Raw genomic sequence first — 18,024 nt, 5'->3', positions numbered from 1 at the left:
CCCGTGGTCCGTGACACAAACAACGCCTCTGTCTCGGGTCCATTCTGGAGGTTAAGTGACATTTATATGGAGTCTCTGGCACACAGCAGCATGGACTAGACGCAGGCCGCCTCCTGCTTTTTACACGACGAGGCACCACTACACAAACCATCTCTCCACTCCCTGTTCCAGCAGCACCAGGAGCTAAATGAGGCTGAGTCATTCCCACTATCCCTTTAGAGTGTTCAGGAAAATCGACTTTCACGTGAGAGCCTCTCTGTGTTGTTAATGAAATACCTTGTTAAGTCATATACACTGATTCTTCTGGCTTATTCTCTCAATTCAGACATGATGTGAAAGTAAAGGGTGCTTATAAGAAAGAATAGCCAAGGGCTGGAGAGGTGACTGGCTCAGCGGTTAAGAGCACTGGCTGCTCTTCCAAAGGTCCTGAGTTCAATTCCCAGCAACCACATGGTGGCTCACAACCATCCATAATGAGGTCTGGTGCCCTCTTCTGGTCTGCAGGCATACATGCAGGCAAACACTGTGTACATAATAAATAAATAAATCTTTAAAAAAAAAAAAAGGAAGAAAGAAAGAAAGAACAGCCAAGCACCAGCCTTCACACGACCTTTCCCATGCAGTGTTACATTTTCACCCATTAAAGACAAGGGCCTCTCCTCACTTAGCTTCTGAGAGAGTCATGACAACAAGCTTACCTCAAAGCTTAACCATGCCTCCAAAAGCTGCTTACAAGCATTAGTGAGCAATGCATCTAGAACCAACACCAATTCCCAAGGACAGACACTCATGACTAGTGAGTCAACCTGGCCCAAGGCAGATCCTCAGCTTCTGCCTTGATTCTCCTGCCCCCACACCCCCTTCAGCAGAGCTGGAGTAGAACCCAGTGCCTGGTGAACACTAGGTGAGCACACTCCCACTGAACTACACTCCAGCCCCTTGGCTGCCACCTGATGCCACTCTTTCCCTCCCCGCTACCCTTTAACCCAAAGGATTAGGGCAAGTCCTATTTGCTGTAATAATGTTTCATAACACACCACCTGACACTCACGGGGCACCATCTACATGCCACGATCTGCTCTAAAACGAAATCATTTTCTTTGTCCTACCAACACTGTGACTCCAGTACTATTCCTATCTCCACTTTGGAAAAAGCCTATGAAACATCCCTGGAATAGATCCCTTCCAAATACGCCAGAAACCCTAGCTTCTCTCAAGAGGCTGTATCAACAGGCTCCTAACCGGCACTGAACTCTTTAATTCCAAAGGCATCCTCCATGCCACCTTCACACTTCCTTTTCTTTCTTTCTTTTTTTTTTGTTTGTTTGTTTGTTTGTTTGGTTGGTTGGTTGGCTGGTTTTTAGAGACAGGGTTTCTCTGTGTAGCTTTGTGCCTTTCCTGGATCTCACCCTGTAGACCAGGCTGGCCTCGAACTCAGAGAGATCCGCCTGCCTCTGCCTCCCGAGTGCTGGGATTATAGGTGTGCACCACCACCGCCCAGCCACACTTATTCTTCTACAATGCTAAATTAACCATACTAATTTTTTTTTTTTACAGGAAATATGCAAATTAAGATTCATCAGATCCTGGGAGCTATTTGTCTGTCCCCTTTGGACCCCTACATCATTCCTGGCTACCCACTTTCAGTCTCGAGAAAGTCTTCATCCTCCCTAACACCTCAGAAGTGCCAGATCCTCTCCAGACTGGTCTGGCAGAAATCCCTGCCCCTCCTTCAAAAGTCTATGTGTCCTTGACCTTAGCAAGCCTTCTCTGAGCAGTCCACAATCTCCCTCTGGGTGCCCACGAGAAGTCTATTTCCCCCAGTAGGGTGTGGGATCTGTAAGGGCAGAGTCCACTAGTACTAAACAATACAGATTTACAATGTGTTATGTCCATATAGCATGCGGTAGGCACTTAACGAGTATATGAACTGAAAAACAACCCGTTCCTAACTACAGCCCTCCATCCAAATGGTGAAACATGTGACTGCTTCAAGTGCCTCCTTTTCTGACTTTCCCAACCGCCATCAGAACTCAAGGGGTTTATGATTCTTCTTATACCCAGACCATCTTCACTCTAAATCACTTATAAGGTAACTGCAAATGTTCTAATTCCCTAATAGATAAGGAATTCTAAACTATATGTTAAAGTTTTTATTTATAATTTTCTTCTTCAGTGAATAATCCTACTAGAAAAAAAAATAATATTCCTAACTGGGGAAGTAGCAGGAGAACCCAGACCCAAGAGCCATTTCAGCCCAGTGGCAGCTTTACACAGTATAAAAATAATGTCTCAGGAGCTATAACCGATCCAGGTTCTCTAGGCAGCCTGAAAAATCCCTGGTTGCTGCAGACAGATCTATAAGCCTTCAGAACGCTCCAGCACACACAGTTTGAATGACTGTTTTTCATCACTGACGTGCTTTCTACCAGAGCCTGCTGTGAGATAAAGTGGAATTGGAGCGGCATCACTAGCTACAGATGATTGAGAGATACACAGGGTTGTAATATACTTCTTGAACTTACAGACAGTAAGACATTTACGAATCATAATGTGAGCAAGGACAGACTGAAAGAATAAGGTGCCATTTACCTGCAGATCACATAGATGAAAGCTACCTTATCGATGTCTGTGAGCGGCTGAATCCCACATTAACTACTCGGGCTTGGGGAGCTGAAGCATGGGGACCATGGTGATAACGTCTATAGTCAAATAACATGCCTTACATAACTGATGAACACAAAGAAGGTAATTTCAGGAAACACTGCTAAAAGTAAATTTCATTTCCTTGGAGAGTGAAGGGGGAGGTCAAGGACAAGCATTCTATCAAAGGGACAGAAGAACCACTTATTTTAAGAGAAGTAGTTCAAGAGAGGGGACAAAAGGACAGGATGAGGTTTCTGAAGCCCAGGATGGTGGCACATGCCTATCATCCCAGCTCTTAGGAGGCGGAGTCAGGAGGATCATGAGTTCATGATTATCCTCAGCTGTGTATCAAGTTCAAGACCAGCCTGAGCTACACGAGACCATCAGAGTAAGAATATATTTAGAAGCCGGGCGGTGGTGGTGCATGCCTTTAATCCCAGCACTAGGGAGGCAGAGGCAGGCGGATCTCTGTGAGTTCAAGGCCAGCCTGGGCTACCAAGTGAGTTCCAGGAAAGGTGCAAAGCTACAGAGAAACCCTGTCTCAAAAAACCAAAAAAAAAAAAAAAAAAAAAAAAAAAAAGAATATATTTGGTAACAGATCCTCTGCTGAGATAATTAAGGTAAAAATGAAGTTGTATGGATGGACTCCAAGCTGATGTCTGGAGTCCATGTAAGAGATGATTAGGACACAGGAACACACAAAGAGGAACCCATGTGAAGAAGCCAGAAGATAACCATTTGCAAACCAAGGAGATTGATCCTGAAGAAATCAACCCCACCGACTTATTTAGCTCAGATTTCCAGGCTCCAGGATTGTGAGAAATGAATGTTGTTGTGTAAGCCCTCTAGGCTTTGGTGCTTTATTATTGTAGCCCTCCACACTAATCTATAAAAGGGAACCTGAAAATGTCAATAAACACAAACCAATTATTTCCACATAACAGTGAGACATTTGAAGACTAAAACAAAAAGAGAACTACAATTTTCAAAAGGCTATTTACAATACCACCATAAACAGGACAAATTAAGGATAACTTTAATGTAAGTAGAAAAATAATGCCAGGCATGGTAGTTCATACCTGCAATCTAAGCACCTGGGAAGCTGAAGCAGAGGATCACTTCAAATTTGAGACCAACCTGGGTTATAGAGTGGGGTCCAGGCTAGCCTGGGCTACAAAGCAAGACCCTGTCTCAAAAAACAGTGAAGGGCCGGGCGGTGGTGGTACATGCCTTTACTCCCAGAACTCAAGAGGCAGAGGCAGGTGGATCTCTGTGAGTTTGAGGACAGCCTGGTCTACACATCGGAGATCCAGGACAGGCACCAAAACAACACCGAGAAACCCTGTCTCGAAAAACCAAAAAAAAAAAAAAAGGGGGGGGGGGCAATGAAGGAAGGGAGGGAAGGATTTCATTTTCCTATGTTTTAAATTAAGCAATGCTGATACCATCTCACCACATCTTTTTTCCCCCAGACAAGAGTCTCATGATGTAGCTAGCCCAGGCTGGCCCGTAACTTACCACGTAGACCAGGTTGGTCTTAAACTCAGAGACCCACCTGCCTCTGCCTCCCTAGTGCAGGGATTAAAGGCGTGGATAACACACTGCTGACTCCACCCTAACCCCTTTTCTATCTAAATCGCAGGGCATGCAGCCTCTGAGGATACACCTGTTACCTCAGTGAACAAGGTCCTCAAGGTTTCTAGGACAGAATTCACTTGCCCCTGGGATCACATGTGCAGACTGCCTCTAGAAAATGACTACAGGCTTTTAAAGCCACTGGACCGTCATCCTAACACCGGAATGAAGCTCACCAGAAAACCTCTCTAATATAATGGAGATAATAGTCCCTCACTTATTTCCTCTTTTATGCTGTACTCTTCCCCCGCTGCTGCCAGAGAATGGTTTAAAAGCAGGAAGGAGGCCATGCCAGTATGAAGTCTCCCTGAAAGCAGGACGGAAGTAATTCAGGCTGATTAAGGCCAGCATGATTTCATAGCAGACAATCTCATTCTGGTAGAATTAAAGTGAGCTTTCCAGTATTTGCTCCCTATCAGCCTGTGACAGTAGCCAAAAGAAAAGCAAGAAGATGAAGAGGTGTTCGGACACACACAAAAGAGACAGACTAGTCACAATGCACTTGTCTCACATGAGGTATTCATAACACTGAAAACAACCAAGACTGAGCTTCAGCTATATTGGTATTTACAAGGAATAGAATTTCAAAACTGACTAACCTCGCTGCCAGCAAAAAAATCGACGCTTTGGCCCTTGGTGTTTCTGGATTTGTTTTTTTTTTCATCTTGTACTGCTGGGCCAAGCCAATGCCCTGCCTCTGAACCATCTCTCTCATGCCTGTGCTTTTGAACTTCTAACCCACCTTCCATTCCCAGGCAACATGAAAATCACCTTGCTTTGAAATGTTCAATGAAAACTATGTTCTAACACACATGTGAGTGTCTGGCATACACATAAACCTTGTTTCAGCACTAAAGCCAATTTTGTCATTTATGATAGATTATACAATATCTATGATGTCCAGTATGTCCCTCAGAGTTGTACATCTACTCACCCTCATAGTCTCATTGTTAAGTAATCAATTTTACAATTCTCAACAACCGATACACAACAGCACTTAGTTTCCAATACGTCTATACCCACATATCTCACTGTAAATTGTACCCCGAATCCAGCTTTAACAGGGCAGCACACACCTATAATGCAGCATTCAGAGGCTAAGGCAGATTTAAGGCTTCAGAGCCAGCCTATGCTACACATGAGTGCTGTGGGATGTCTTTCTTTACACTGTGAGTATGTATTGCTCTAATTGACTGGTTGATGAATAAAGCAGTGTGGACAGTGGTGAGGCAGAATAAGGCTAGGCGGTACATTCAAACTAGCGAGAGAGAAGGAAGGAGAGTATGGAGATGCTGCAAGCCGCCAGCAGTAGAAGCAAGGTGTGAAAGTACCGGTAAGGCACAAAGCCCTGTGGCAACATATAGATGAATAGAAATGGGCTGAGTTAAGCTGTAAGAGCTAGCTAGCTAGCGAGAAGCCTGAGCCATTAGGCCATACAGTTTACAAGTAATATAAGTCTCTGTGTGTTTACTTGGGTCCGAGCAGCTATGGGACCTGGTGGGGCACAGGAAAACTTCTGACTACACATGAGATCACCTAAAAAGACAAAATAAGGGGACTGATGGGGCTGGAGAAGTGGCTCAGAAGTTAAGAGCACTGGCTGCTCTTCCAGAGGATCCAGGTTTGATTTGAAGCATCCACAAGGCAGTTCACAACCCTCTGTATCCCCAGTTCTAGGGGATCCAATACTCTTTTCCAGCCTTTGCGGGCACCAGACTCATATATGGTGTATACACATACATACAGACAAAACACCCATACACATAAAGTAACAAAATTTTAAATAAATAAATGGACTAGATGAGAAGGCTCAGTAGTTAAGAGAACATCTGGCATTCAAAGGCACCAGTATGCACATGGTGCACATATACATACTCTCAACCTCCCTCTCTCTCTCTCTCTCCCCCCATCCCTCCACCCCTCCCACACTAAATAAATCTTTTTTAAAAGTAACATAAAACAATAAATATAGACAGAGTAGCAGACACAAAAGGAAAAGGGGGAAAGAGGAAAGGTGGGAAAGAAGGGAGAAGGGAGGAATAAAGAAAAGATTTTGGGGCTGGAGAGATGGCTCAACAGTTAAGAACACTGGCTACTCTTCCAAAGGTTCTGAGTTCAATTCCCAGCAACCACATGGTGGCTCACAACCACCTGTAATGATGCCCTCTTCTGGTCTGCAGGCGTACATGCAGGCAGAACACTGTATACATAATAAATAAGTAAATCTTTAAAAAAAAAAAAAAAGAAGAAAGAAAGAAAGAAAAGAAAAGATTTTGCCATGCATGGCAGTACCTGCCTGTGAGCCCAGCACTTGAGAAGCAAAGGCGGAACAATCAAAGCTCACCTCAGTTACATGCTGAACTCAAGGTCAGGCCTGAGATAAATGAGATCCTGTCTTAGAAAACTAGAAATACATTTTTTCAAATGAGCTTCAAAAGTTGGGCGTGTCATTGCCACTACTATGACTATGAAAGCTGGCTTCACCTCATCTATGTTTTCCAGACAGTGTCTCACTTGTGCGCCGCTATATCCTGTTGATGTAGTACTGGGCACTGAACCCAGGGCTTCCAACGTGCAAGGCAAGCACTTTACCATCCAAGCTACATCCCCACCCCATCTAATCTTAATGCTCTTATGATGCAACTTTAACCTAGCCAACAGAAACTATGGAAGGACAGCTAACACTTATTAAGTATTTATTATGGAGCAGGCACCGTGCTGAGCTCTGTAACTCATTTACTTCTTCCTACAGTGCTCCCAATCAGGCCATTAGACAAGTTCATTTGCTCCAGTGCAAGTGAGTATAAGGACTCCAGAGTCAGGTCTTAGGCCACCTCTCTGAAAACTACAGCTAGCAACCACTATTGTATTTTATTCCAATTTGTTTGTTTGGTTTTTCAAGACAAGGTTTCTCTATGTAACAGTCCTGGCTGTCCTGGAACTCACTTTGTAGACCAGGCTGGCCTCGAACTCACTGAGATCCGCCTGCCTCTGCCTTCCAAGTGCTAGGATCAAAGGTGTGCACCACCACCACCCAGCCCAAATGTTTTTACTACTCTCTTCATTACAGAATTAAGAAAACACAGCATGGACATCCATGCACAAAAGGGAGGAGACTGGAGAGGTGGCTCAGTGGTTAGGAGCACTGGTTGATCTTCCAGAGTAGCCAGGTTTGGTTCCCAGAACCCACAGGATGGCTCACAACTGTCTTTAACTCCAGTTCTATAGAATCTGACGCCCTCTTCTGGCCTCCATAGGCACGTCAGGAACATGGTACACAGATGTACACATAACATAAATATAAGTAAGTCTTAAAAAAATAATTAACTTGCCTTCATTTAGGGGGTAGGGGACAGCAATAAAAATGAAAATCAGGGGCCTTGAACACACAAGGCAAACAGTCACAGCCACAGCTACAGCCACAGCTTCACACCTTATACAAAAATTAACTGAACTAAATAGCTAAAAATAAAACAAATAAAATCATAGAGAATCGGAAAGAAGGCATAAGTGAAGTTTCACATTTTACAGCTATGCAAAAAGTTGTTAGTTATGAGGCAGGCGGATCTCTGTGAGTTCAAGACCAGCCTGGTCTACAGAGTAAATTCTACGAAAGGCACCAAAGCTACACAGATAAACTGTCTCGAAAAACCAGAAAAAAAAAAAAAAAAAAGTTAGTTGTGACATCAGAAGATATATGATACAAAAAAAAAAAAGATAAACTAGACCATCAAAACAGAATACATTTATTCCATACAAAATACCTGTTAAGAGGGAAAAAGGCAAACTACATACTGGGAGGAATATCTGCAAGCCCTACATTCTTGAAAGGACCAGCATCCAGGAGGAAAACCAGGCGTGTGTGTCTGTGTGTGTGTGTGTGTGTGTGTGTGTGTGTGTGTGTGTGTGTGTGTGTGTTGAGAGGTATGTGTGAGTTTGTGTGTGGGGTGTGTGTGAGTTTGTGTGTGGGGTGTGTGTGAGTTTGTGTGTGGGGTGTGTGTGAGTTTGTGTGTGGGGTGTGTGTGAGTTTGTGTGTGGGGTGTGTGTGAGTTTGTGTGTGGGGTGTGTGTGAGTTTGTATGGGGGGTGTGTGAGTTTGTATGGGGGGGTGTGTATGTGTGTGTGTGTGTGTGTGGTGAGAGAGAGAGAGAGAGAGAGATGAGAGGTATGTCTGCATGCCACAGCACTCATGCAGAGGTGAGAAGACAACTTTGTGAACTCAGTTTCCCTCCCAACTTCCATGGGTCCCAGAAACCAAACAGAGGTTGTCATGCTTACACAGCCAACCCTCTTCCCACTGAGCATCCCAGCAGCCCCGGTAATACTTTTATAAAGTTAAACATGTGACTACAACACATACTAGGGATCTCACTCCTGGGCATTTACTCTAGGGAAATGAAGGCTCGTGTTTATATAAAAACCTTTACGAAGTTGTTCATATCAACTCTATTCATGATTGCCAGAAACTGGAAAAGTCCAAATGATGTCCAGTAACACATGGATGAAGAAGCAAAACTATAGCATCCATGAAGTAGAAGCCAACTCAGGGGAATGAGGATGGACTACAGATCTCTACAGCCCGGGGGACACTCACTCACACCCTAAGTGAGGATGGACTACAGACCTCTACAGCCCGGGGGACACTCACTCACACCCTAAGTGAGGATGGACTACAGACCTCTACAGCCCGGGGACACTCACACACACCCTAAGTGAGGATGGACTACAGACCTCTACAGAACAGGGGACACTCACACACACCCTAAGTGAGGATGGACTACAGACCTCTACAGGACAGGGAACACTCACACACACCCTAAGTGAGGATGGACTACAGACCTCTACAGCCCGGGAGACACTCACACACACCCTAAGTGAAAGAGGCCTGGGTCAACAGCCTATCAGATGATTCCATGAACATGACATTCAGGAAGACAAAAATGAATACCACTAGGATGGGATAAGCAGCTCTGAAAGGCTGCCTGGGCCATGAGCCTGCTCTAGATTTGAACAGTGATGACAGTCACAGAACTCTATACATTTTAGAGACCCTAGCTCTAGATATACAAATTAGAATCCAAAGCTAATTTCACTGTTAAGATAATTCTGAATATAATTTTAATTTTTAATACTTCCATCCTGGTAAACTAAGAAAAGAATTTTTTAAGAAGTTTTTGTTTGTTTGTTTGTTTTTTGGGTTTTTTTTGTTTTTGTTTTTGTTTTTAAGATTTATTTATTTATTATGTATACAGTGTTCTGCCTGGTGACTGGAGGCCAGAAGAGGGCACCAGATCTCATTACAGATGGTTGTGAGCCACCATGTGGTTGCTGAGAATTGAACTCAGGACCTCTGGAAAAGCAGTCAGTGCTCTTACCTGCTGAGCCATCTCTCCAGCCCCCAAGAAAAGAATTTTTTAAACTTTGAACTTTTAAGTAGACCATCTGTATTTAAAACAATCTCTCAAGAACAGTAGAAAGAAAAAAAAAAAAAAAAAAAAAAACCATGCTGGACGGTAGTGGAGCACATCTTTAATTCTAGCACTTGAGAGGCAGAAGGCAGGAGGATCTCTGTGAATTTGAGGCCAGCCTGGTCTACAGAGAGAGTTCCAGGACAGCAAGGGCTACACAGAGAAACTCTGTCTTGAAAAACAAACAAACAAAATTTCCCAAGGCTCAGAAAACAGAAAGGAGAAGAGGAGAAAGATTCAAAGAGCTAAAGGTCCAAGAGGGAGAGATGGCTCAACAATTAAGAGCATTGGCTGCTCTTGCAGAGGACTTAAGTTCAGTCCCAAGCACCCACATGGTGGCTAAGGATATCCAATAACTTCAGTTCAAAGGGACCCATCCTCCTCTCTGGCCTCCACAGGCACTGCACACGTGGTGCACTTACATATAGGCAACACACTAATACACATAAAATGACAAGTAGATAAATCTTTAAATAGAAGAGAGATAAAGGTCCAGAGGCAAACAGCATCTGTACATAAATATCTAATGCAGACATTAGTTCACAGCAGCTATGGTTGCCTGCAAAAGACCTGCACAAGGGCAAAGCAAGGAACATTCCAGCAGAGGAAGCTGAGGGCTACTGACTGTTAATGGCTGCCAGGGGAGGGAGAGTCGGTTTTCTTTAGGACATATGGTCCCCTAGTAGGTCAAGCGTCTCCATTCCCACCCAGTCTCTGCGGCGCCCCCCAACCCCTTTAGTGTGTGTGTGTGTGCATGTATGCGAGCGAGCGCGTGTCACAGCACACATGTGGAGGACAGAGGACAACTTCAGTAGTCAGTTGTCTCCATATAACCCAGCATCTGCCCTCGAGCTTGTCAGGCGGGGCAGCAAGCACCTTTCCCCCACCCTCTCCCTCACTAGCCTCTGGGAGATGTTTCAGCAAACTTGGTTGAGAGAACTAATGTTATACGTGTTAGGCTGCACCATCTGGTGTATGAAACACATTCAGTGTCTTTTTAAGCTTCTTTATAGCTGTGCTTATACCTTGCCTTGAAACGGCTGTTTAAAATGTGACCTATATGCAGAACCTGCAAGTGACTCGAAAATACTACCACCTGACAAAACCTTTCCTGCACAGCGTCTCACTCCATCATGTGTCCTGGGTTTCCTGTGGAACACACTTTGGAATGAGGAGTCTGGAAATGGAACATCTGCTGGGAAAGAAACCTAAAGACAATCTTACATGGGAGTACATAAATTTCTTGAAGAGAATCTGGATATATACCTGAAAAGACTCAAACACACACACACACACACACACACACACACACACACGCCTTTTCCACTTCTAAGAATTCAAGTAAGAAATGAATCAGACTACTTAGGACAGCATCATTACAATCACGAAAAGCAGAAACATAAAGACTATGTTAGCAGCTGGGCATAGTGGTGCATGCCTTTAATCCCAGCACGCAGAGCCAGGGGATCTCTGTGAGTTCGAGGCCAGCCTAGTACACAGAGTGAGATCCAGGACAGGCACCAAAACTACACAGAGAAACCTTGTCTCAAAAAACAAAAAACAAGTAACAAAAAAAGAAGATGGAGAACAGGACAGAAGGAAGAATCAGCCTCCAGCCTCCACATGGGCAGGTACACCCCACACACATTCTCTCTCTCTCTCTCTCTCTCTCTCTCTCTCTCTCTCTCTCTCTCTCTCTCACACACACACACACACACACACACACACACACACACACACACACAAATTAATTAATTAATTAATTAATTAATTAGTTTTGAGAAAGAGATGCTCCCTACCTTATAGAAAGACCTGGGCAGATATGTCTGTATTTTGTTTGAATTATGAACCATTTCTTACTTAGAAAACAGATTTTGTTTTCTACTTACCATGGAGCACTTCTCCAGCACTTCCTTCTGGAACTTCAGAAATCTTTCCTGAACTTCAACTTCATTGAGAAAAAAGGCCAGGAAGTGAGTGAAGGGCTGTCTCCTTCTAAATGTGTCCAGGAGAACATCAACCCGAGTTCGGGCTGAAATTACGCCGTTTCGATGCTGACCAGTGATCACTTCAAGCAAAGGAAAAAAAAAAAAACATTACCAGGCTCAAGAACCCTCAGTGCTTGACAGGTAGACGCCATCTGACACTATCATCTCTAGGGATCTGAAAGCGCTCTGATCATGGATATAGCAATGGCGCCAAATGGCAAAGAAAACTACTAGTGAATTCGATGTAAACAGAACACATTTGAAAATGGAGTTTCGATGTAAACAGAATACATTTGAAAATGGAGTATCTGAGGCTGGAGAGGTAGCCTGTCAGTCAAGTGCTTACAGCACAAGCATTATGACCTGAGTTTGGGTCCCCAAAACCCAAATGAAAATTGGGTGTGGAGAGCACATCCATAACTCCAGTGCTTGGGAGACAAGAGACAGAGGGGTCCTGGGGCTCACTGGCCAGTCAGTCTGGCCAGATCAGCAAGTTCCAGGTTCAGTGAGAGACCCTATCTCTAAAATGAACAAATAATAAATGATTAAGATGGAGATCAACTGAGGAAGAAAAAACACTTGATATCAACCTCTGGCTTCCACATGCACAGAAACATGCATACCCACAGGACCACATGAACATACATACACAAATAGGAACATGCGCATCTCTCTCTCTCTCTCTCTCTCTCTCTCTCTCTAGCCAGGAATGGTAACACATGCCTGCAATCCAAGCACTTGGGAGATAGAGGCAGAAGAATGAAGAGTTCAAGACCAGCCTCAGCTACACAGTGAATTTAAGGTCAGTCTGGGCCACATGACACCCTGTCTAAAAAGAGAGGGGTTGGGGGTGACCAGTGAGATGCTCACTGGATAAAGGCACTTACTGTTGTCAAGCCTGACAACCTAAGTTCAACCCCAGAACCCACATACTGGAAGGAGAATCAACTCCAGTAGATTGTCCTCTGACCTCCATACATGTGTCATGGCACTATATGTACCCACAGACATACACACACACAATAAATAAATATAACTTAATATACGTTTCTGCATATCTGTAATAAATAAGTCAAAGAAATCAGTGTGAACATAATTATGTCTGTCTTACCAATCTCTCCTTCATGTCCAGGTTTAGGAACACTGATAGATGTTTTAGTCTCCACTTCTATTTTCTTCTTGGTATCCCCTCTCTTTCCAACTATGTGCCTAGAATATGAAAAAAAAAAAAAAATACATGTTTAAGTTCCACATGACCAGAGACACTCCCTAATAGAAACACACCTCAGTAAAAGTGCAGTATTAGTAGAGAACTGCAAGTCACTAAGCTTTATATAGAACATGCTCTCTTCACTCCCAGGCAAATGATGCCATCAGTGACTCGGTATGGAAACAGAAGAGCCATGGCAGCAGGCAGGGCACTGTCAGCAGTGGCTGAGAGCTCACATCTTATCCACAAACACGAGGCAAAGTGTAAGAATGTGCCTGGTGTGGGCTTTGGAAACTTCAAAGCCCACCCAAAGTGGCACACCTCCTCAAACAAGGCCACACCTCCCAATCCTTCCTAAACAGTCCACCCACTGGGAACCAAACACTCAAATATATGAGCCTATGGGGACCTTTCTCATTCAAAACACCACAAAGGGTAAAGAGCTTTGAAAAGCGTTCAGGAGTTACCATTCAGATAGTCTGTAGAGCACAAAAAGAACCATGCTTCCCGAGATCTGGAATCAGCATTCAGGAGGCTGAGGCAGGAAGACTACTAGTTCAAGACTAGCCTGGGATACACACATACACAGAGAGAGAGAGAAAGAGAGAGGAAGAAAAGAGGAGAAACAGGAAGTAAACATGTGACCTAAATTAAGCACAGCACATACTCATGTTTTAATATATTAATATATATTATATTGTTATTGTCATACATATCATATACTATAAATTTTTGTTCATGTACAGGTTTTGAATACTAACAATCTGATGACTCACAGCAACCACAGTGGACAACTTTAACCTCCCCCTGCAAATGGGACAAACCCATGACACCTCCTATCAGCCCCTCCCAACCATCGTCTACCCCATTTCATCCATTTCCTACTGACTGGTTTATAGTCTTCACCTGGGCCTCTAGTATAAATAATCCTGACAAGCCAAGGTTATCCTCCGGAACCCACAGTATTGGAAGTGCTAGCATGAATGAGACTACTGGATCCCAGGAGGGGAGTTTCAGAGTCTATAAAACACTATCACAGGATATTAAGTTAATGGAAAGACCTCCCTGTCATCAACATTATTTCAACTTCTACAATTTCAATTACACACCCAATGCCACAGGTAACTACGTCTAAAACCATTCTTTTAGAGAGGTGTTTGGGAACTGAGCCTGAGACCTCACATATACTTTACTGCTTGAGCTAGCTCCTAACCTTTAGTCAATTGTCTTTACATGGAATAATAAAGCCTAATCATTTCCACTAAGATCTGCTGTAATAGGTCAGTTTTTTCCAACAATGAGATGTTCATCTGGGGATACAGCTCAGTTGTAGAGCACTTATCTGGCAATGTGCCAAGATGCCCTGGGTTTTATCCCAAGCACTGCAAAACCTTGACCAAATAAGCCCATAGAAATGAAATAAGAAATCTTATGGTGTACATGTGGTGCACACCTGTAATCTCAGCAGTTGGGAGACTGAAGTAGGCAGACTGCAGGTTCCAGGTCAGCCTGGGCTATACGGAGCCCTAATAGAAGGAGAGGGGGAGAAGAAAGGAAAAAAAGAAAAGGGTGGGGGTCCAGGGGTAATCTTCTCAGCGAATGTTACCTACTAATTAGGACTTAGTAGGACCAACATCTGACCTAATACCCATATGTTCATCAGGAACACAAGAACTTAAGAGTCTACAGAATTCAAAAGGCCATCATGAGAATTAGACATTCAGGAATTTTCACACACCTCGGCCGTAGGACCTATGTACACCGAGACATGTTACACTCATTTTGTTTTTCAGGAAGCTGAGTCATGTCATTCTGAAATCATGCCTCCTAGGAGGAAATGTCATCAAAGCCTAGGAAGAAAGTGAGTGAGCTGTCAGGGTTGGCTTTGCTTTCCCATTTGGCTACATTCAAGAAGAATTTTATCCACAGTAGGTATTTCAGAATGTTCTCAAGGATAAAACTATTAGAGTTCAAATGCATTTGATTCCATATTTGTAGCTCTCCTCCCAGTGGACCTAACTGATCCAGTATAACAGAAAAACAGCAATGGCTGATGGACTTTTTAGACCAGCTGATCTTCCCAGGCAAGTCCAAAAGAAGCCAGTTAGCTTCTGACAGCATTCTATTAGTGGTTAATGTGGGGGAGACCATGAGAGAGCACTCACACAAGCACATGCTGAAATGACCAGAAGTCCATAAGCGATTCACAACAGTGATCCTCGAAAAAGCACAACCGTCTCGGTAAGGCACTAAGGATTAATGAAACAAACAAGTCCCTGCCTCCAAGAGGCTTCCCATCTGCAGAGGGGGCAGCAAGCAATACACCAACGCATACAAACACAGACTATGATAAATGCTACAGACCACAGGCAGAGGTATCATAAAAACACACAGTAGGATTATCAGTGATTGGCAGGGATGGCTTGGGTCAAATCAAGCTTTTCTAGGAAGGAGAATAGAACCAGGTAAGAAAGAGGAAAGAGTAAGGCAAAAGGCACACCACACACATGAACTCAGATGCTGGAAAAAACACAGCACATATGAGGAACTGAAAATACCAGTTGGGAGTTCTAACCTTAAACACAAGGCAGAGAGAGACCTAAAGCAAAAAGAAAATAAAAGCAGAATCAGCTAGGGTATATTCATGATTTTGCCCATGACTTTAATGACCCAGAACTCCATCTCTAGTGGAAAACCACCGATAAGAGTTTTTAAATGTATTATTAGTGTGAATGTGTGTACACATAAGTGCATTTGTGGGTACGTCCACCACAGCACATTACATGGAGGTCACAGAAAAACTCTGTGAAGTCAGCTCCCACCTTCCACCTCTACAAAGGTTCTGGGATAAAACTCAGGTAGCCAGGCTTGCATGGTAAGTGCCTTTACCTGCTGAGCCATCTCACACCCCCACAGATGACTTTTAGGCAGAAGTGGTAAAAGAATCAGATTTCCCTTTTAAAAAGATCATTCTGAGCCTGGTGAGGTGATACACACCTGTAACCTCAGTAAATGGAAGGCTGAGGCAGGAGGATCAAGAGTTCCATGCCAGCCTTAACTATAAAGCAAGACCAAAAAAGAAAAAAAAAAAAGAAAAAAAAAAAAATGAAAGCTGGAGACGGCTCAGTGGTTAAAAGCACTGGCTGCTCTTCCAGACCTGGTTTAAATTTCTAGCACTCACAAGGAGGCTAGTAACTCCAGGTCCAGGGAATACCTGGACCTCTTCTGGCCTCCACAGGCACTGCATACACATGGTGTACAGACATACAGATAAGATAACACACATTAAAAACAAATCTCAAAAAAAATTGTTTCTAAATCATACCACTTTCAATGTGAAGGACTAAGAAGAAAGCAGGAATGTGGAGAGACCATTAGAGCTATTTTAAGAAATCCACAGAGAGACCGAAGAGATGCTCAGTGATTAAGAGCACTTGCTGCTCTTGCAGAGGACCTGGGTTCAGTTGCCAGTATCCACATCATGTGGCTCACAACGGTCAGTTAACTCCAGTCCAGAGGGTTCAACAAATTCCTCTATCCTCCTTAGGCACCACACACAGGTAGTATACATACATACATGTCAATATTCACACAGACATATTAGATAATTTTTTTTTAAAAAGATATCCATAGGAAAAATGAGGTAGCAGTGAAGATAAGGTAAATGGTAGCTCCAAAGGACATTTAAAGGGAAAGTCAACAGGATGTGGCCATAAACACAGGATGATTATATTAATCTGTAATCAGTCCTGTGACATTTCAGGACTCAAAATACTGAACTCCTCTGTCATTAGTAATCAAGCATTATAATAAGTGTAAAAGACTGAAGAGCTGGCTTCCTGCTGAGTTTCCTGAAAGTACATCTCTGGAAGCTGATGGGGAACTCACTCACTTGTAAAGCAGGCTAGGCGCACTGACGGTGGCCCGGAATCCTTGAGGGGTCTGCTCCACCTCATAGGCATCACAGGGCTCATCAGAATACTCCATGGAGTCTGCAAAGAAACCATACCATCTCTGCATGGGGCTGCTCAGTGGAAACAGCCTCCTCGCAGCTGTCAATCACTCTCAGGGCTTAAGAAGGCAGGACCGTGTGCAAAGAACAGCTGCTTTAGTACCTCCCCCACCCCCCCCCCCCGCCAAGTCTGCTCAGAAGAAATAAAGAGTAAAAAGAACACGGTGGTTATTTTAAATCCTTCAGTCTCAGAACCTTGGGAAAGCAGTATTTAGTTGTTTTCTCTTAGAAAGTTAAGATGCTGAAATATGTTTTACTATTATTCTATTGAGATGAAGTTCACACAATATGAACTCACCCTTTCAAAGTCTAGAAGTCAGTACTCTTTAAGTATTAGGGCACAGAATTACTTGAATGAATTATTAATAAATAAGGATGATACTAGAAGGATTTCTTCCTTAAACCTCAACATAGAGAAAAGAGAGGCCAGGCAGAGTGACACATGCCTGGAGGAGTTCCAACATTTAGGAGGCTGAGGCAAGAAGAGTACTACCTGAACTACATAGTAAGGAGAGACCCACACAAAGAATCAGAATGGAAATAGGAGCTCAAGGCTCAAGGCTGACAGCACACAGTAAGAAGGATCACAAGGGAAAGTGACCCCCAAAGTTAAGGTCTAGTGGACACCCTTAAGAACCAAAAAGGGAAAGTTGCAAAGACCCTAAGAGGCCCTGTTTATGCACTAAACCTAACCACATGGTCATCACCCTGAAAATATTTATAACCCATCTCAACTATTGATTTTATTTACCAAATTACCATATGTAAAATAAAGTTGGGTGTGTCTCTGGAACAGTCAATGCATGACTACAAGGAAGACAGAAAAATAACATAGTAACAACAGTTAACGTTATCTGACACTGAACTAAATCTTTCACGTGTTTATTTCAATAACTCATATTCTTAGCCAGGCGTGGTGGCGCACACCTTTAATCCCAGCTCTCAGGAGGCAGAGGCAGGAAGATCTCTATTAGTTCAAGGCCAGCCTGGTCTACACAATGAGTTCCAAGACAACCAGAGCTACATAATAGAGAGACTCTGTCTCAAAAAACAAAAAAAAATGCTA

The 18,024-nt window shown here is 43.5% G+C and overlaps 1 protein-coding gene across 4 annotated transcripts in view; it reads right to left on the bottom strand.

The window, feature by feature from the left end:
• Ascc1 (activating signal cointegrator 1 complex subunit 1) overlaps nucleotides 1-18,024 on the bottom strand; it is a 91,685-nt gene that overhangs the window by 70,933 nt on the left and 2,728 nt on the right. For all 4 annotated transcript variants that reach the window (XM_036167592.1, XM_036167590.1, XM_036167589.1 and 1 more), the window contains exons 3-5: nucleotides 16,839-16,938; nucleotides 12,848-12,945; nucleotides 11,638-11,816 (exon numbers count right to left, since the gene is read on the bottom strand). In XM_036167592.1, coding sequence (XP_036023485.1) covers nucleotides 11,638-11,816; nucleotides 12,848-12,945; nucleotides 16,839-16,938 — 377 coding nt within the window. The remainder of the gene's footprint in view (nucleotides 1-11,637; nucleotides 11,817-12,847; nucleotides 12,946-16,838; nucleotides 16,939-18,024) is intronic.

The sequence above is a fragment of the Onychomys torridus genome, chromosome 18 (assembly GCF_903995425.1).
Source record: "Onychomys torridus chromosome 18, mOncTor1.1, whole genome shotgun sequence".
Taxonomy (NCBI): domain Eukaryota; kingdom Metazoa; phylum Chordata; class Mammalia; order Rodentia; family Cricetidae; genus Onychomys; species Onychomys torridus.
The sequence above is the reverse complement of the archived record's forward strand: the minus strand, read 5'-3'. Positions and strand labels throughout refer to the sequence as shown.